Source organism: Gopherus flavomarginatus, chromosome 10 (assembly GCF_025201925.1).
Source record: "Gopherus flavomarginatus isolate rGopFla2 chromosome 10, rGopFla2.mat.asm, whole genome shotgun sequence".
Taxonomy (NCBI): Eukaryota; Metazoa; Chordata; order Testudines; family Testudinidae; genus Gopherus; species Gopherus flavomarginatus.
The window spans coordinates 22,868,796-22,889,642 of record NC_066626.1 but is presented as its reverse complement, the minus strand read 5'-3'; the positions used below and the strand labels follow the sequence as shown (position 1 = coordinate 22,889,642).

Here is a 20,847-nt window from a genome sequence, read left to right as displayed (position 1 = left end):
AGGACTTGCCTAACTCATTGGGTTCAGCCATGGAGCTTCCATGCCATGACGTGCAGCAGCTCTAGGTTTGGATGTTGAAGACGGCCATGATCCTGAGTAACTAAGTCTGGGAAGAGTGGCAAGGTGAGTGGAGCTTCCATGGACATTTCCAGGAGTGATGTGTACCAGTGTTGGCAGGGCCAGGCTGGAGCGATCAGAATCACTGAAGCTTCTTCCCTTCGTATCTGAGGAGCACCTTGTGATCAAGAGGGATGGATGGGAAGGCGTACAGGAGACGGCCTCCCCATAGTGGAGGAACACATCCGCAATGGAGCCTGGCTGTGATTCAGGAAGAAACAAAACTGTTGACACTTCCTGTTGCATCACATGGCACACAGGTCTACCTGGGGAAAACCCCACTGATGGAAGATTGAGTTCAAGATGTCCGGGCAAAGGGACCACTTGTGGCCATGGAACAACCTGCCAAGATGATCTGCCAACTCGTTCTGTACTCCAGGGAGGTACGATGCTTGCAGGTGTATTGAGTGTTCTACCCAAAAGTCCCACAGCATGACAACTTCCTGGTACAGGGGAGAGGTGCATGCACCCCCATTTGTTGATATAAAACATTGCCGTGGTGTTGTCTGTCACTGATACACATCTCCATGCTAGGTGTGCTTGGAAAGTCTGGCATGCCAGGCGCACTGCTCTCAGCTCTCTGACATTGATGTGGAGAGTGAGATCCACCTGAGACCAGAAGCCGTATGTTCTGACATCTCCCAAATGTGCCCCCAAGTCCAAGTCTGACACATCCATCACTAGTGAGAGGGATGGCTGAGGGCTGGTGAAAGGGATCCCTGCACACACTACCTGCGGGTTGAGCCACCACAGAAGGGAGTCAAGTATCAGGCGAGGCAGGGTTACAGTCCTGTCCAAACTGTCCCGGGCTGGCCGATAAACTGACACCAGCCATGACTGAAGAGGTTGAAGCCTGAATCTGGTATGCTATATTACATAAGAACAGGCTGCCATGTGTCCTAGAAGTTTCAGGCAGTACCATGCTGTGGTGGTGAACTGTCCGAGACCTCAAATAATGTCACCTACGGCTCGAAATCTCACTTTTTGAAGGAATGCCCTGGCATATGTCGAGTCCAGTACCACCCCTACAAATTCTATCCTCTGAACTGGGGACAGCATTGATTTACCCTAGTTCAGTAGCACGCTCAGTTCGTCAAAAGAAGTTCTTATGAAGGCGACCTGCGTCTCTACTTGAGTTCTGGATTGGCCCTTGATCAGCCAGTCATTGAAGTATGGGAACACCTGTACCTGTCGCTTGTGCAGGAACGTGGCCACGACTACCATGCACTTGGTGAATACTCGAGGTGCCGCTGACAGGCCGAACAGGAGAACTGTGAACTGGTAGCGGATGTTGTTCACCATAATCCTGAGGTATTTTCTGTGGGACTGAGTTATTGTTATGTGAAAGTATGTGTCCTTCAAGTCAAGGGCGGCATACCAGTCTCCTGGATCCAGTGAAGAGATGATGGAGGCCAAAAAGACAATGCAGAACTTGAGCTTCTTCATGAACTTGTTGAGTTCTTGCAAGTCTAGGATGGGCCTGAGCCCGCCTTTGGCTTTCGGTACTAGGACATACCGAGATAGAAACCATTTCCCTTCCGCTCTTGAGGGACCTCTTCCACTGCCACTAGTGAAAGGAGCAAGTGTACCTCCTCTATAAAGAGTTGCTTGTGAGAGGGATCCCTGAAGAGGGACAGGGAAGGATGGTGGAAGGGCGAGAGGGCTCAGAATTGGATGGAGTATCCCCTCTCTACTGTGTAGAGCACCCAGCAGTCTGAAGTGATACAGGACGAAGCACAGTAGAAAGGGGAGAGTCAGGACAAAAGATAAGGCGAGGTAAATCCAGTTTTTGTTCTGGTGTGCCGTCCTTGACCATACCTTCAAAAAGGCCTGTTTTGGGCTGGAAGATGGCTTGGATTGGCTAGAGCCCTGGCCTGATGACAGATGTGGCCTTTTCCTGCCACTCCTGTTCCTCCTCCAGGAACTGTCCTGATGGTTCTGCTGGTAGAAGCGCAGGGGAGGTTACGGTCTAAAATGCTTCCACTGCATAGCGGAAGTATGAAGGCCCAATGATTTGAGAGTAGCTCTCGAGTCCTTAGGCTATGCAACCTTTTGTCTGTTTTCTCGGAAAAGAGAGCTGAACCCTCAAATGAGAGGTCCTGAATAATCTGTTAGACCTCATATGGCAGGCCCAAGACCTGGAACCAGGAGCTCCTTCTCAGGGCTATGCCCATAGCCATCACACGGGTAGCTGCAATCTGACGGTAGAATAGACCTTTCTTCTGTAAAAGTTGAGTCCTTTTTGCCTCCAGATTCTTCGAAGAGGGTCCCTGGAAGCCCTGGCATTCACGCTGGTTGACAGCATCAACAACGAGATAATCGGGTGGGGGATGGATATACAAATGCTCATAGCCCCTGGATGGCACAAAGTAGTGTCTTTTGTTGCACTTAGCCTTAGGGGGCAATGTGGGTGGGGTCTGCCACAAAGTTTTTGTAGTGTCAGAGATGGCTTTTGTAAGAGGCTTGGCAATATGTGCAGGTCTGGAGTGGGTAAGGATGTCTACCATTGGATCTGTGTCCTCCACTACCTCCTCTGCCTGAATACTCAGGCCCTGGGTAACCCACCACAGCTATTGCTGTAGAACCCTGCTGTCTTCCAGGGCTGGGGCTGTAGCCATGCCCGTGAGCCCCTCGTCTGGTGAGGACAAGGACGAGACCCCCGTAAGGGATGACTGCTCCCTTCCTTCCACACCCAAGGGGTCCTGCAGCACCTGGATTTCTTAGGCCAGTGCCGACCCGGATGGTATTGTACCCCTCGGTGTCGGGACTGCATACACTGACACCGGTGATGCCGATGCCGAGGCCATCATTGACACTAGAATTGCAGTCGGTGCCAGGGCCGTCGTCAGTGTTGGAGATGTCAGAACTGAAACAACTGAGGCCAATGCAGGCTGTGCTGGAGGCATTGGGATGGTTGTGTTGGGTGGCAGTGAGGCTATCCTGATCCTGCCGATGGTGCTGGAGGGGCTACAAACGTAGCCAAGGCCACCAAAGTCACCCTGGAATGTGACTCTTGGATCCGACCTTGTCTTTGATGAAAAGCCCGGGGAGTCCAAAAAGGGCCATTGGGCCGGGGGGCTACCATTGTGCCCGTCTGCTCCTACTCCTATTGGACTTATAGGAGTCAGACTCCAGGGTGTCTGAAAAAGAGGACTACGAAGGAGCATTATTTCTAGGAGCTGACCGTTTGCGCCAAGGGCTTGGGAACCGGCGCAGCTGGGTGTGTTCCGGTGCTTGGGAGTGGCGCGTCAGGGTTTGAGATCTACAGAGCATCATGGCGGACTTTCCCTTTGAAAGTGCATAGGGAATAACCAGTGCCGGCGACCTGTCCCATCTAGGAGGGGAGAACTGTGCCGTGAGATGGAGCAGTTCTTGGGCTGCCTCAAATGCCTCCGGAGTCCAAGGGAGCTGTAGCTCCCAGCTCGGCCTCGGTGAATGAGGGGGGTCCAGACTCAGCCGCCCCTCCATGCGGGCAGAAGTCGACGCGACTGTCACCATTGGTGGAGTGGAAGTAGTGTGGCCCAACTTGGGTCTCACAACGGCTGGCTCCTTAGACTAGTCGGGGAAGAATGACTTGTCACCGGCCTCCTCTTCTTCTGCAGCACCGGGGATTGAGAACGGTGCCTGCGTGCTGCATGTGAGCCACGAATGGAGCCGGGATGGTGCACTGAGTCCTTGTCCTTACTCAGCCCCGATCCTCATGCTGATGGTGCCGGAGCGCTCCGCACTGAGGAAGTGGAACTCGGCAGGGTCCGTCGACCCAGGGTCGGACTAGGGGCAGAGTGCAGCCAGGGCCTCTCAGAGGTCCAGTGAAGCCCAGGCCACTTCCAGCTTTTGAGTCCCCTAGTCATAATAAAATAAAACATGACGACACATGAAAACAAATAAGGCACCAAAAAAAGACAATTTGAATATTTTATTTAACAAATGCTTTTCTAGCCTTTTTTTGTGCAAATGCACTAATTATTGAGGAAAAAAATCTAGCTTTCGTGCAATGTCACAGTTGATATTAAGCATGGCGAGCCCATTCAAATGCTCTTGTCCCATAGTTGAACTGTGATAGTTCTTTACCTGCTTCAACACGTTGAAGGTGCGTTCACCTGAAGCCACTGATGCAGGCAAACTGACAAAAATACACAATGCAATTGTGATGTTAGGAAACACCCCAGAGTCTCCAAATTCGAGTATTTCTTGAAGCAATTCCTTTGGCTTGCAATCCAGTTTAAAGTTCATGGAATATATTCATTTGAGGAAGATGACCTCATCACTGAGATCTTTTGAGATTTCTTTGTTGTACTGTTGCTGAAATTGTTCAGCTGCAGAAAGTAGATCTTCGTTACTCAGTCTATTGAACTGTCAAAGAAACCCCAAAAGGGTACAAATTAGTCAAATCGACGTGCAAGACCTGATTGAATAGCGTCAATGATGACAAGAAAGACATTGACCCTATAATGCTGCTTGGCATCAGATTCAGTAGGTGGAGTACTCAGATGAAGTGCCAATATTCTGTGCCACTAATTTGGACTCAGTCGGGGTCGCATCTCATTGTTCACGAATTTGTTGAATTTCATTGATAAGACTTTTAATGTTATCCCTTTCAACATCAAGTGTAGCATTGCATGCTTCAATTACCAGATTAGTTTGGTGGATCATTGTAAATAACTTCATCCACAAAGATGACATCAGAATGCTTTCAAATTTGGACATGTGTTTCTGAACAGACTGAAGTTCAGTTTGAGCCTGTGTAGTGAGATTGAGAGATTCAAGCTCATTGAAAGCCTTTCTCACTGAATTCAACTGCTGCGCAACTGGTTGAACACCATCAATCCATGCAGATCATCTAGTTTTGGACATTCCATGCAGTGAAACAGGAAGATATTGCTTCAGAATTTCCCACCTTTGTGGACTGCTACTGAAGAGATTATTCAGCAAATGTACAGTTTCAAAGTAAGTAATTGCTTCCTTGCCTGATTCAGCAGAGTCAACACCTACAAGCTTTAGTGTGTGATTTCCACAGCTGGAGAAAATACAGTTTGAATTACGCTCAAGCAGAACTGCTTCTACACCTTTGTACTTCCCAGCCATATTAGATCCATTGTCATAGGCTTGACCAATGCAGACTTGAAAATCTAACATAAAACCTTCTAGAATTGCTAGTACTTGAGTTGCAATTTCTTTTCCAGTTTTTCTTTTGAAATTATCAAACAAAATAAACCTTTCTTCAATTGAAAATTTTGAGCTGTCTACAATCTTAACATATCGAATAACCATAGTAGTCTTTTCCTTGTGAGAACAATCTGGAGTGGCATCAACAATGATTGAAAAATACTTGGCATTTCAAATCTCATCAAGAACTGTTGTTTGTACGAATGACTCATATAGCTCAATAAACTTGTTCTGTATGTGTGTGGAGAGAGAATGGACTTACATGTGCTTTTGACTCTCTTGCAATTCTCGAACACATTTAACATGCTCTGATAAAAATGGGTTATAATTGCTGAGGAGCTCAACTATGCCTGGAAAGTTTCCATTTGCACGCTCACCAATACGTTGACTGGAACCAATCCCTGCTCAGAAAGAAAAAGGATGACATTCAGGATGCGCTCAAGAAGTTTTTTCCAGTTATTAGTTTCTGTAGAGAGCTTAGTCAAGAGTAAACTCTCAACAGAATTTTCAGCTGATGCTGCCCTACTGGCTGATTTCCATTCAACACAGTTTTCTTTGTGTGATGGTATTCGGTCTGTCAACTTCCTCCAACCTCTGTTGATGCTCCATCCTGATTGATCAAAGAGAACTGATGCATTTTCAGTGCTTTTGTTCAAAATGAAGCAGGGTGTACAGTACAGAGATTGTTTCTCCGTACTCCAGCGTAACCAGTCTCTTGTGCGGGTCTCACCATTTGGAAGAGTTTTTGTCAGCAGATGAGTAGGGAAAGCATGATTATCAGCATCTCGTGAAATGTTACTTGGAATTTCAAAACAACTAATTTGAAGAAAAGATTGCATTTGGGCAGCATTGCTCTTGTCATTAATTCCAATGTCAGTTACAGTCAAACTTGTTGTACTCATGAATTGCTCTTTCTTTATAAGATCTACATCTTCCTGTTGCTGTTGAGTTTCTTGATTGTACACAGGATCTTCTGCTGCATCTGGTACTGTTGGCACATCTCCTTCTTGACTGCTGTCCTCATGTTCACGTATTGGCATTGTATTATCACCTGTTGCAGTTGCACAGTTTTCATTATCTGTGTTGTTTGTTGGGTAAGGTGTGTTTTCCAGTGGTTTGAGAAATGAAGTTATTGGTTTTGAGCTCTTAGCTGCTGCTTCACTCAGTTGTTTTTGCCTCTCTTGCTTGCACCATTTTCAGAGCTCCTCTTCATAGTGATCTATTTACACCTGAAATGTTCTAAAGTAAATATGTAGCCCGTCCACACTTGAAATATTCTGCTGTATATAAGTAGCCTATATACTCTTGAAATCTTCTACTGTAAACGTACACAAATGCTGAAAATATATAAAATGAAGGAATACTAATTAAGAACATAAAATGAAACAGTCAGGTTATTATCCTTATCACTGAATCAAAACTCAAGCATGCAAGGTATAATATAACAGGCTGAGCTGAAGACAAAGGAATGATGTGTATATATAGTAAACCCAGACACAGATACAGTCAGGGATAATGTCCAAAAATTTCAAAGGTATATCCTCATGAAACTCACTGTACAAGGTTGTCCTCACAAATTTTCACCTTGAATCTGGGCCTATAGACTATAAAAGAATATGATGATGGCCAAACTACCAAGCTAGGGCTCAACCAACCAGTCACCTCTTTTAGCTACCATATGAAGATAATGAGAAATGCTCACACATAAATAATTCCTTAGTCAACTAGACGTAAAACCATAAAGACACTAAAATGTAACAATTCTCTACCTTTTTAACACACACTTGATCCAGCACCAGCTACTAGTAGTGGTTTGTTTATATAATCAGCTGATCTGAGAGGACATGTTCATCACGGTCTAATCTTGTGCCATCAGAACTTATGTATTTTTATTAATATTTATGAACATTTTTAACTCTTTAATATGAAAAAATCTATCAGTTAACAAAAAATTGTGTTTTACCAAATTGCATCTCTTATTTGCTTAAAATTGCAGCTCATTTTATCCAATAGGGATATGCATAAAAACAAGTTGCAAAACTTATCAAATGCCAAAAAATTAACAAGTGTCTAAATCTGAGGCCCCCTTTGAGCTTGAGGCCCAGGCCAAATGGCCCTCCCAGCCCTCCCTCTGATTGGCCCTGAGTACAGCCTTCATTAACAGGACCTTCAGGCGCTCATCTCTATCTTTTAATGTCCTGGGCCGAAAGGTCTTGCAGATGGCACAATGAGCCTTCTGATGACTCTCTCCTAAACACTTCAAACACGAAGTGTGAGGATCGCTTCTGGGCATACACTTGCTGCAGGTTTCGAAGCCCGGAGATCCTGGCACGCCCCGGCATCGAGAGAGCTTAGGAGCAGAAACCCACGCCCCAAAGGAAGCTTAATCTAACACTGAGGGCTACTAACTATTTAATTAACCTACATAGCTAATGAAAACTATGTATAGAGACTGCTAAATGTGCTTGCTGAGACAAGAGCACAGGGAAGTTCCAGCTAACCATCACTGGATGTAAGAAGTAACTGAGGGGGAGGCGGGTCTGCAGGACTCTATATTGAGCACCATAAAGGCATGATTCAAGGGGGCGCCCAGACCGACCTGACAGATGCTGCTATGGGAAAACCTACTGGCTACTGTACACGTGCGCACACACACTCTTGATTGGAATGGACATGAACAAGCACTCAAAGAAGAACTGTAATTTCTTGAATCTCAAAAATTGAGTGCTTGATTTTTTCCACCCACACATTTGCACTAGTTTGTATTTATTTATACATATACTCACACACACACACACACACACACGTGTGTACCAGTATTAAAAACTAATCCTTTTACCACTAGGCAGATGAACCTGAGTTATCCTGGATTCATCCATATGGAAGAGATGAAATGGTACTTTGTTCTTCTGACATCTCCCATTATGAACTCCAGGTGGAAATAGGTAAGCTAAATCTATGCTGAAATATGCTTTGTCCACACAAGATTTTTCCTGCAAATGGCCATTCTTTTTATATATATATATATATATATATATATATATATATATATATATATATATATATATATATATATATATATATATATATATATATATATATATATATATATTTTAAAAAGTCCCCTAAGTGGAAAACCTAAAAGCTGAGAAAACATGTTCTCCTTGTTATAGAGCCAACCAAAATTATTTTAAGATCTCTCTAAATGTTTGCACATGTCTTGACCTCTGATCTTAGCTGATTATTTTTCTAGTGTTGTGAATTTCTCTTGATGTTTAAAGAAATAGAATAGAAATTCACAAAGATACACAAAGACCTGTCTGAATCTGAAATTTCTATTCCAACTTGGAGAAAAGATTTTCTGCTCCTCTTGTTGCTAATATTTTTTTAAATAAATAACTGCACTAAATCGGGTACATTGATTGTAAATATAGTAGAGAGCAAATCAGCATTGCAGTTCTGGTGGCTGTGGCACTTGACAGTTTCTTATCAGTCAACAGGCATAGTAGATGGTCCTAAAGATGGCTGTACTGCATCACTATGTTTAGAATGATTGCCAATGGTGGTAATTCTTTAAGTAGGACATCAGCAAAGTAGTCAACATTTGTAAGACACTTCATTGGTCCTGAGAAATAAGACTTGCTTAAACAAGTTTGATTAGACTAAACAGAAGCAACAACCATGGCTTGACTAGTTTTCTGGCTGATGTTACATGTAAGAATGCACTGTTAACTGCACCCTTAAAACCATAGATTCACTGCAGTCAGCAGCAGTCTGTTAAAATTCTAGGACTGTTTGACTACTTAGTGAAGAAGCAATGTTGTGGGTTCTTTTTAAAACTACCTTTTTATAATGTTAACGAAAGGCAGTTGGCTTGCTTCTGGTTATAGGAAGAGGATTCAACAATTTAACTTCGATCTACCTTGCCCGACACACACCTACAGGAACGCTTGTGACTGTAAGGATCACAGACTTAGAAAGCTGCTCTGAAGAACATTTGAAAGCTTTACAGGTAAAACAGTGGGACTTATATAGATGTCTGACACAGAAACTATAATGTATGTGAGTATATGCAATTAACCAGTACCAGAGATAGCCTTGTTATATGAACTTGGTGCAAACTAAATTAAGTGGCTTCTTGATAAGGTACTAGAGAATAAACTGAAGTCTTCTGCCATACAACAATTTCTAGTCATGCAGGAATCCCAGTTTGAAACACAAACTCTATACTCTTCACTAGAATAAGGGGCTTAGAATTAATAATAAACAAACAAGTTCATATACACATTGAAAGCTTCAACAGTTTGTTTGAATTTCCATTGCAGGATGTGCAAAGCATCTGCAATTTACATAGTGGGACTCCAAACTTGTTAGCTAGTAAGAACTGCATTTACAAAATTGACTTTTTAAAAATTGAGGACCTGTGTAGTTAAGGTTTTGGCAAGATAATAACTTCCAAATAACTTACTTTTGTTTAATTCTCTAGAATGAGGTGGTGCTATCTCACTTTTTCCAGCACCCCAACATACTGACACTTTGGACAGTGTTTACTACTGGCAGCTGGCTTTGGGTCATCTCTCCGTTCATGGCTTACAGTAAGAATTGTAACTACAACTTGGGAAAAAGCTTACTGAATTAACTCGGGATTAGATAGCACAGTCCCTAACACCAGGCGTGCGGCTATGGAAGAGCACAAGACAGAGCAATTCTATATTTCCTGTCAGTGTCTCTTCTCTTGTAGAGCTTGGATGTGTCCTAGTTCCTCTGTGCCAAACTTATGAATTTTGCTTCTCCTAGAAGGCAGTGTGGATTGGCTATACGGGTGAAACAGCCAGTTTCCAGTTCATGGAAACATGATTAGGATGTGGTAGGCTTCATTGTGATATTTTACTACTGGAAGAATCACTTTCTTTCAGTGATATACTCTGACCGAGGTGACTTTCTTCATCAGCAGTTGCCTCCCTGTAGAAGTTATTGTAAAGAGAGAACAATGTTTCTTCTCTGGAGTACATGAACAGTGGAGAGAGTGCTGTGTTATAGTAGGAATAAAGATTTGTCACTAACAAGATCCAAATGCTTAGCGTGATTTTTTTTTTTTTCTTTTCAGATTCAGCTAGTCACCTGCTGAGGACCTACTTCCCTGAAGGAATGAGCGAAGCTTTGATAGGAAACATTCTGTTTGGTGCAGTTAGAGGGTTAAATTATATGCACCAAAATGGCTACATTCACAGGTATGAGACAATTAATACCATAGGTAAAATGTTGTAGCAACACATAAGCTTCCACACTGAAGCTACTCATTAGTCTATTCAGTTTACCAGAAGCCTATGCCTGATTGCTATAGAGGAAGGGGAGCTCCCTTTCAACACCCATTTTTCTTATTACTCACAAATTGTTCAGCACTGTGGAGTAGACACACTTTTTTCTGAGCATTTTCTTGGTTTGATACCCTCCAGGATCTCCGGCATAGCTAGTTTAGCTGAAAAGACTACTTTAGTTCCTATAAAATGTCTAATCACTTTTGAGCCTTCTTGCCACAGTGACTTTCTGCGGTAGTACATTGCAGAGGTTGAACTATAATGCTTTGTAAATAACTTCCCTTTATCCATTCGAAATGTGTTGCTATTCAATTTAATTGTTCTTTTACAGGGGGCTGGATGAATGGGAGCACTTGTTTGGTCATCTTTTACTGTTTATACAATGCTTTGGAGATGTAAAGCACTCTTTCAGTAGTGTTATGGAGTTTGTTGATAAATGGTATAGTCAGTTGCTTGACCACACTTTTGTTTGTTATGAAATATAAATCAAGAGTCCAAATAACCATTGTCAGGTTCATTAATAAGGTACAGGAAAATATGTTCTCTACAATGCCAGTCTCCAAAGGACAGTCCTGTGCAGCAATATTACACATTCACCTTACACAGAAGGTGTGCTCCCCAAAGTTACATCCCTGAAGTCGTCGTTTTATAACTGACTTGTTTACCAGAAAAAGGAACTGTATACATCACCTGCCACTGGAGTGAATTAATCAGCTTTTATCTTGTTTGTTTCTGGTACCCTGGTGTACCCCGTTATCTCTTGTTCTGAACCCATGCATTCCAGGTACTAAAGAGTGTAAAGATACCTCCTAGGCGTGTAGCAGGATAAACAAGTCTGTCTGCAGATTAGTCCTGCTTTGAGTACGGGGGTTGGACTAGATGACCTCCTGAGATCCCTTCCAACCCTGATACTCTATGATTCTATGAAATGTCCTGATACTGACAGTTTTCCTATCTTTGTAAGCCAAAGTTTACTTCAGATAATGCAAGCTATTATGGAATACTTAGCATAAGTGAACAGAATTATAATAAAGGTACAGTCCAATTTGGGCTATATAACTGCTATGTTAATGCTTAATATTATGGATACTGAAATGCTTGGAACACATATTGGGGGTAGTCAACATAGTATGTATGTATGCTAGTCAGTGTATATTAGTCAACAGGTTGCTGCATTGGCTTCCTAGTTATGGTTAGAACTTTTTTTTAAAGATTAGAAAGCTGACACTTGAAGCCTAACTTTAATTTCCTAAAAAGTTTCACTTGTTCAAACTTTTCATATGGCTTCTAATAAGAGGAGGATTCATGGTGAAAGCATTTTTTGAGCTATGGAACTCCAAAAAGATTGTTCACTTTTCCCAAAGACTTCTAAAAAGCCTGAACTTCTCTTAACGTCTTATTTTTAAGAGTAACAGTTTTGTCCAGAAGCTCCACATTTGTCTTATATGAGTTCTGACTATTTAATATCAGACTTTGTGGTTTATAGTGGAAGTCAAGTTTCCTACACAAATTCTTACCTCCAAGAACAGTCTGGTCTTAAGCAAACTTCTTGTTGGTTCTTTAATTTGAAGCTTCTATCAAACTGTGAATTTACCAGAAATCTTAAGTGGCACAATGATGCTGCTTCAAAACTGGAAATATGTTTACCATAAATTAAAAATAGGGCCTTATTAGGAAGTTACAGATTTAAAAATAAGGCAAGTCTTGAAATGCATAGGAATAATTCGAAAACAAACCTTAATTTGGACTTCATCTCCTTGTTCACCACAGCCTGTAGACTAGAAGCTTTGTATTTCTGCCCACCCTTTACATATCCAGCATCCATTCTTCTGTATCTGTTCTCTTATACGGTGTTCACTGTATCTGACATGGAAATCACCGAACACTAGCTAAAGACCCAACCCTGCTCTAGAGATAACAGCATCTTGTATCTTAACTCTGGAATAGAGTTCAGAGAATGTCTCCTTCCCCATCCCCCCAAATCCATTATAAACCAATTATTCTACACTGACCTCCTCTCTATGCAGATGCCTCAATATATATACCTCATTTTTTCTTGTATAAACTCTGTGGATGCACCTTTACCCCCATTCACTGTACTCGTTGACTGCAGGTGCCAGAATACCATGTACACTGACACAGACGAAGGACCTGTGTATACTTTACATACATGCTAGCTTGACTGTAAAAACTGACTATTGGGGAGAATTTAATTTGTTGAATTATAATACCTGTATGCCAGTGTATGTGAATGCTAATGGACACATAGTTATGGTGGCATGCAGAACCTTAGCTTTGATATCTTTTGCAAATAGTGATTTCAAAACTCTTTCAGTGAGGCACCGTGGGTGTGTGTGTACCCAAAAAAATTTTTTGTTTGAGGGCAGGGATCTTATATACAGGGAAAACTCCAATTTTAGAATGAACACCATATAAAGGCTTCAGATTGCAAAGTCAGGGTTTTTTAACCATGCATTTTGGATAAGAGATTGTGTTTATATAGTTTCTCTTCACTCATCTTTAACATGTTTCTCAGTCAGCTATAGCATGATGACGTGGTCAGGCTATCTCAGAAATATTGTATAAATATATGGCAGACTTTCTACTGTAGTAATAAGTAACATTCATTTGAGTGATTTTTTGTTTATAACTACATTTTATCACTTTGTTTCAGGAATATGAAAGCTAGCCACATTCTGATTTCAGGGGATGGTCTGGTTTCTCTGTCTGGCTTAAATCATATCTACAGTTTAGTTAACAATGGACAGAGGTCAAAGGTTGTGTATGATTTTCCCCATTTTAGTACTTCAGTACTTCCTTGGCTGAGTCCTGAGCTACTGAGACAGGTCAGTATAACCCAGTTAATTTTGCCTTGAGTCTCTGAGATGCCATTTCCTTTTTTTAAAGTTTGTACTTAGTAGGCTCATGAAAGAGCCATAAAGGCTATTTATTTGCAACTTCCAAACTAGATAGCGTACAACATGTTTAAGAACCTTAAAATAAATTGTGGCTTTATGGTGGACCCATGTAGCTTAATGTCTTTACCTCTTGCCTCTTTATTACAAAGATTCTAAAAGACGTGATCCTAATGGACACATTTTTTTCCCCATGGAAACTTGAAAATAATTGCATTGACTTAACTCTCTCTTCTGTACAAATATCAACTATGAAATCTATAACAAGAGCTGTGTGCATTAAATCTTTCTTACAGTCAGAGGGCCCAATCTTATATAAGCAGCTCATGCACAACTTGTTGGGTATGGGATATTAGGATTGGGTCCTGAAACAGTATTGTATCTACAGTATATTTGTATATGCATATTTTTACAGTACATATTCAGTAGTTCCCAGTGTGTTGATATAATGCTTTCTCTCTCCCACAGGATTTGTATGGGTATAATGTGAAGTCTGACATTTACAGTGTGGGGATAACAGCATGTGAATTAGCCAATGGATATGTACCATTTCAGGATATACCTTGTGCAAAGGTAAAACATTAAATACTCCTAAATCCTTCTCAAAACTTCATTCACAGGACTATTTTTCTCTTATAGATACTGTCTAATAATAAAGTTACTACGAAATATATTAAAGCAGTGGTCCCCAACGCGGCGCCCGCGGGGGCATCTTAATGCGCCCGTGTCTTGGCCCCCGGGAGAGCACCCGCCGAAATGCCACGGTGAGGACGCCTCTCGCTGATGCCGCTTGCCAGTGACAAGTGATGTCATTGAGAGGCGTCGCCCCCGAATTTCGGCGGGGACGCCTCTTGCTGACGCCGCTTGCCTTCGACAAGTGATGTCATTGAGAGGTGTCGCTGCCGCAGTATTTCGGCAGGTGCTCCACCGCCGCTGTGGTCCTTCAGCTGGCACTCGCCAGCCAAAAAGGTTGGGGACCACTGTATTAAAGGATGGTGCTTTTTTTTTTTTAATTTATTTCAAACATATATGCTGCTTCCTAGGTCAAAGGAGCTTCCAACTCCTGGTTTTTCTGAAAGGTCCTATTACAAAATCTCTGTCCCTGAATCTTGACCAAAGTGCAGCCACCACCACAATTTTATGGACCCTCGGCCAGTCTTTCTCAAATGCGATCACCGTGGCTGCATGTGGCCACCAGGGGCTTTTCTTGCAGCTACAGTCTCCCTGGGCTGTTATGCAGGGGAAGGGGGACAAAGTCACAAGTGGCCCCTCCCCATTGCTTCTGGATGCACCATCTTGGTGCTGATTACTGGGGTGCCAGAAGGGGTTGGGCCCTGTCCCCGCTTTGGAAACACCTGGGGCACAGTGCTGGAGAACCAGGCAGCTGATGAGTTCCCCACCTTCTTCGGGGCTGTTGGGCTCAGGCTTGGGGCTTCAGCCCTGGAGTGACAAGGCAGTGGGGTAGCAAGTTCTGGCCACAAGACTTCGTGCGCCAGCCCCACACTGCCTCCCACCCACCCCCATTGTTCCTGGCCCCTGCTGATTCCCCCGACCCCACCATCCAGAGCTTAATTTGTTCCGAGGCTTGACAGGACTGAGTAAGTCTGTTGTGAGAAGCAATACTTGTATGTTTGTTAATATCACTTTTCACAACAGATTAGCTAGCCAAAAAAAATTATAATGATTTGGACATATATATGTGCATATTTATTTGTTTTTCCTAAAGCTAATTAAGTATTTTAGGAAAAATTGTGAGAGCAGCCAACAGCAAGAGTTGGTGGCCGCACTCTGAGGCCACCAAAACATTTGTCCTGAGAACCCCTGCCCGAGGCACACACCTGTGTGACACACTTCTGAAAGAAGGAACCACCTATCCAGCTGCCTAGCCCCTCTGAGTACAATGATGACTCTTTGGACTCCCCCATACTGACACACCCTCTTCCAGAAGCAGTTCACACACACTTTTTCAATACTAAATCATACAAAGCCAAGAAGAGTAGATCACACAAAACAGACATCTTAACCACAATGCCACTTTCTAGCACGCCCTTCCCCTTGGAGTCCTTAGGGACCATTGATATCTAGGAAGGCATGGTACAGGTTGAACCTCTCTAGTTGGGCACCCTCGGAACCTGACCAGTGCTGAACCAGAGAATTTGCCAAACCATGGGAGGTCAATATTGTAGCGAGCGGGTCTCTTTCTTTTTATCTCGCTGAGGCAAATAAATGGAACAGTGCTTGCAACACCGCCTAGCCAAGGCTTACCGGCTCTCTTCATAACAAAGTGTTAGAGTTGTTACACAATTTTACTCTATGCTTTATCTACATATTTCCTTGTGTCAATAAAAAACATAAAATAATACAAAAAAGAAAGATTATAATACAGGTAAATCTATAATTTACTCACCTAAAATTATGCCTGAATTCTGCTGCAAAAGTGATGTGACAAGAACTGCTAACTCAAATTACATTCAAGTTACATCCAGGGTCTCTGCTGTAGGTATATCTGGGGTAGATGAAGTGGAAATAACAGGATTTGACTGTAGAGTGCTGCTCACAGCTGCTCTTCGCTACCTTTAACCAGTCTTCCAGCTTGTCTTGTCTTATGTATTTTGTTTTTTCTTTAATGAGTTTTTCTCATATCATGTAGAGTGACATGATTTCTTGCTCAGAAATGAAATGTCTTTGCTCCAGTCCTTCTATTAAATTTGTTGCCAACTGAATCCATTTATCTATAGAATTTTTTTCTGCAACATCCTCATCATCCTCTTCATCACCATCACTGGCTTCATCGTTATCTTTGTTTTTTCCCTGCTGTACCATTTGCACAATTTATTCATCCGTCATTTGAGTAGCAATTGGTTCATCTTTGTCGACTTCCATCATCTAGTAAATTTTCCTCTCCAAAATCCCTGGCCAGCTCAAGCACTACAGGGTGGGACACGGTCGTCCAGGGAATTAGCTTTTCCAGCCTCCGGAGCACCCTCTTCAGGATGGTGTCCCGCTTGCTGCTGGGCCTGAGTCCCTCCTGGGCCCCAATGCCTTTTTCAGGCCAGGTTGCACAGATCTTGGTCTCCCCTCCCTGGGGAACCCTCACTCTCTATCCACCTCGTGTCAGACTATGGCTGCTGCCAGTCTTGATCTAGCCCCCGTTCACTGGGGCAGACTGCAGTGTAATTGCCACTCATCACTGGCAAGGGGGGTTTGAACCAGCTGCCTCTGCCTATCCCCGGGCTGCACCCCTGCAACCTCAGGACCTATTTGGCCTTAGACAAGGCCTGCAATCTGGGGGTTTTCCAGGCAGGAGCTCCCCGGTTCCCTTGCCCTATTCCCCAGCACTGCTCTACGCCAGTATCTTTCATTTCCCAGGCAGCCAGGTCCTCCCCTCTCTACCACTAGAGAGGGACTCTGTGTGCTCCTGGCCCACTGCCCTCTTATATGGGCCAGCTGGGCCCTGACTGGGGTGTGGCCACATCTGTGGCTGGTTCCCCAATCAGCCAAGGCTTGCTGCTTTTCCTAGCAGCAGCCCTCTCCCAGGGCTGATTTCAAGCCCTTCAGGGCAGGAGCGGGTGACCACCCCGCTACAATTTGATTCTTTTGTTTTTTCAAATCATACACTGTAGATGACCCTATATTGTAAAACTCACACAAGGCACGTACCAATGTGCCCTTTTCCAATTTCTGCAGCAATTCCACTTTTTGCTGTATGGATATTGACACATGCTTACACTTAGCAGCATTAGCAACACTTCCACTGCTTGCTGGTCTCTTAGAAGACATATTTAGGGGTCAATTAGAGCTAAATAACAGCACAGAACATTGAGAGCCAGGACTGGCCCCACCCATGATAAGCAGATATCCAGCTAACTAAAATCATGCAAGACCCCAGATGTTGCCAGACCAGAGAGTGCAAGACTAGAGATGTTCAACCTGTATCCCTGGCCTCGTACAGGGGGTTACATGGTGGGTGATCTCTCCCACAGCTTCTGTGACCTTGCTCTCTCCTGTCCAAGCCTTCATTTTCCTGTCTGGTTTGGTTTTAAACACAACATGCTGCCCCTGACTTCCTTGGTTCTGTCTTTTGGGTAAATTTCCACTACTCTTGTCTACCCTCTCTCTTCAGAGAGTTAGGCTCAAACTGGTTTTCTTAAGGATGCAGCTGCTTTGCATCATAATCTTTGTTGGGTTTAAGTACTGTGGTTAACCTCAGGTATTTCCCACTGTCCTGTTTGCTATGAAGTTGCTATAGAACCTGTCAGAAGTGGCAGATCCACATAGAGGAACTCTGTTTTTCATAATATCAATCAGACTTCATAAGTTGTACAAACATACTGCCAATTCATCACAGCCTTTAGAGGGTAATGCAGCCACTGGACTCTTATACTATCTTTTTCTTCTACCAGATGCTGCTGCATAAGCTGAAAGGTCCCACTTATTGTCCCTGGGATATAAATACCTTCCCACGTGTGGAATCCAGAATGAAGAATTCCCAGTCAGGTGTGGATTCTGGAATTGGTGAAAGCATGACACACACAATGACTAGTGAGAGATTGCAAACTCCCTCCTCAAAAACATTTTCCCCTGCTTTTCACAACTTGGTAGAACTCTGTTTGCAACAGGACCCTGAGAAAAGGTAACTTACTTCTGAACACTAATATTCACTCTCACTTTAACATAGGATATAGCATAATCTAAGGTGAACTTGGAATCTACTAAGTCATATACAACTGACAAATTCAATGTTAAGATGAAGTGCATCTGGGTTTCTTTTCACAATACTAAATTGTCAAAGTGCCAGGCCAACATTGTCTTGGTCTGAAGAATGATCTTGGACATGCTTTTAAAATCCCATTTCATCAGTGATTCTGAAGCTTTCTTGGATAATGGATTGCTTTTTCTAAAAAACACATTTGAAAAACCAGTTTGGCAAGGAGACTCAGGAAGGGCTAGTTCCAGAAACTAGTTTAAACTGTTAAATTCTGCTAGATTTCAACAGGATGATATATCCCTCTAACACTTTATTGGCTACTATAGAGGCTGAGAATTGAATGTACTGGATCAATGAACTCACTGCCTCTAGTAATGCCCTCACAGTAAAGTTGAGGCACAGAATGAACGAAGCTTGTGCTGCCTCTGTTCAGTGGACAAATAACCGTAGGGCCTAGACCAGTGCTTCTCAAAGCCAGACCAGTGCTTCTCAAAGCCAGACCACCACTTGTTCAAGGAAAGCCCCAGCGGGCCAGGCCTGTTTGTTTACCTGTTGCATCTGCAGGTTCGGTGGATCGCGGCTCCCACTGGCCACGGTTCACCACTCCAGGCCAATGGGGACTGGGGGAAGTGGCGCGGACCAAGGGATGTGCTGGCCACATTTCCTGCAGCTCTCATTGGCCTGGAGCAGCGAACTGCATCCAGTGGGAGCCGCAATCAGCCGAACCCGCGGACGCGGCAGGTAAACAAACCAGCCCGGCCTGCCGGGGCTTTCCCCGAACAAACGGCGGACCGGCTTTGAGAAGCACTGGCCTAGAGTGCATGGTCAGTCTGGCATCTTCCACAAACACCAGCGCTTACTTTCAAAACATAATCTTGTGTTTTCCATTTTATGATCCAGGCCATCAGCAAGCAGTTTGCTGTCACACACTTTCTTCAAACAGGTGAGTGTACTAAATTCTTACTATTGAGATGAGTTAACTGCAGACTAAGTAAATGGCAAAATATTAAAAAGTTGGGTAAAGTAAAAGCAGTTGTAAAGTAAAATCACCCTCTAAACAGACAGGATGCTGCAGACAGCTCTTTTACAAAATGTTGTATCATCTAGAATCTTGTGCAATGCATAACACAGCAATTGTGTCCTCTGTTAAATGAAATCTGAAAGCTTATTTAAAGGATTAAAATTTACTGAAGTGAGCTTAACCATTGGGATATTTTGGTTGAAAAACCACATTTTAAGTCAAGCTAATCATTTAACTTGACTACAAATTTACAAACATTCATGGTCAATCTACTCTGGAGTGATGAAGCTAGTCTCAAACTCTTCCTTCTCCAGCACTATAGCACACAAGGCTGCTGCTATACCCCTTCATGCACTTTTAGTAAAGATGTACACAATTTTTCAGTGGACTTGTATGTACAGCACTATTTTATCCTGGTTGTTTTTTTCCCCTCAGGTAAAAGAACAAACAAGGAGTTCCTTACTTTCACTATTGCCACCTCCCATCCAACACAATAGACCACAATTCTTGCCGCTGCCCTCAAGAGCAAGCAGGCCTGAGCTTGGGTGTTTGTGCCCAAATCAAAGAGACATAGAGTGGGACTTTTAAAACAATAACAAACCATCATACCTCCCCCCTGCTTCAAAGAAGGAAAATGTGATTTCTACTTGCTGCTTTTCTCTGTATTGGTTTAAATACAAATACAAGAGCTATACTTGAACATCTGTGGTGTGTACATGATTTAAAGCTGGCACTGTAAAAATGCAGTAGGCCTCACTTTCCTAACCCCAGGCAAAAAAGTTAATCTTAAGAATATTGATGCTTGTTATCCTTCTCTTCTCCCCACCCCTTTGGACTTACATCCCTTGGCAGAAGGCTCCTGTAGCAGGGGTTGGCAGCCTTTCAGAAGTGGTGTGCCAAGTCTTCATGTATTTCACTCTAATTTAAAGTTTCGCATACTAGTAATACATGTTAATGTTTTTTAGAAGGTCTCTCTCTGTCTATAATATATAACTAAACTATTGTCATATGTAAAGTAAACAAGGTTTTCAAAATGTTTAAGAAGCTTCATTTAAAATTAAATTCAAACGTTGATCTTATGCCACTGGCCTGCTCAGCCCGTTGCTGGTCTGGGGTTCTGTTCACGTAGGCCAGCAGCGGGCTGAGTGGGGCCTGCAGCTGGGACCCCGGGTGGCAAGGGTCCGGGAGCCAGAACCCCAAACGAGCAGTGGGCTGTGCAGAACCGGCAGCCGGGACTCTAGACTGGCAGTGGGCTGAGCGGTTCATCCCGCTGCCGGTCTGGGGTCCCGGCCCTGCCCACATAGAGTGGGTACCTATCTTCTACCTAGTTCGAGCCCATTCTTCGCTTCTCTCTGCTCAGAGCTGGGGGTGAAGGAGCAGGCTGGGAGTTGGAGTGTAGGGTCTGACCAGGATCTAGAAGGAGGGAGTGGGTTCAGGGTTGGGGCGGAAGGTTTGGGTGTGGAATGCTTACCTGGGCAGCTCCCATTTGGTGTGAAGGGTGCAGGTGGGAATGTGAGGAGGGGTGCAGGAGCTCCCATTTGGTGCTCAAGGTGGAGGTGGGGATGTGGTGGGTGCAGGAGTCAGGGCAGAGGACTGGGAGCA

At 43.5% G+C, this 20,847-nt stretch overlaps 1 protein-coding gene across 6 annotated transcripts in view; it reads left to right on the top strand.

Annotated features, from left to right (window-relative positions):
- The window catches only part of STRADB (STE20 related adaptor beta), a 34,915-nt gene extending 14,636 nt beyond the window's left edge, over positions 1 to 20,279 (top strand). For all 6 annotated transcript variants that reach the window (XM_050916867.1, XM_050916868.1, XM_050916870.1 and 3 more), the window contains 9 exons: positions 8,129 to 8,228; positions 9,174 to 9,295; positions 9,770 to 9,878; positions 10,391 to 10,514; positions 13,276 to 13,447; positions 13,985 to 14,089; positions 17,920 to 18,149; positions 19,125 to 19,167; positions 19,681 to 20,279. In XM_050916867.1, coding sequence (XP_050772824.1) covers positions 8,129 to 8,228; positions 9,174 to 9,295; positions 9,770 to 9,878; positions 10,391 to 10,514; positions 13,276 to 13,447; positions 13,985 to 14,089; positions 17,920 to 18,149; positions 19,125 to 19,167; positions 19,681 to 19,833 — 1,158 coding nt within the window. In that variant the 3' untranslated portion in view covers positions 19,834 to 20,279. The remainder of the gene's footprint in view (positions 1 to 8,128; positions 8,229 to 9,173; positions 9,296 to 9,769; positions 9,879 to 10,390; positions 10,515 to 13,275; positions 13,448 to 13,984; positions 14,090 to 17,919; positions 18,150 to 19,124; positions 19,168 to 19,680) is intronic.
- Positions 20,280 to 20,847: the final 568 nt, after the last annotated feature.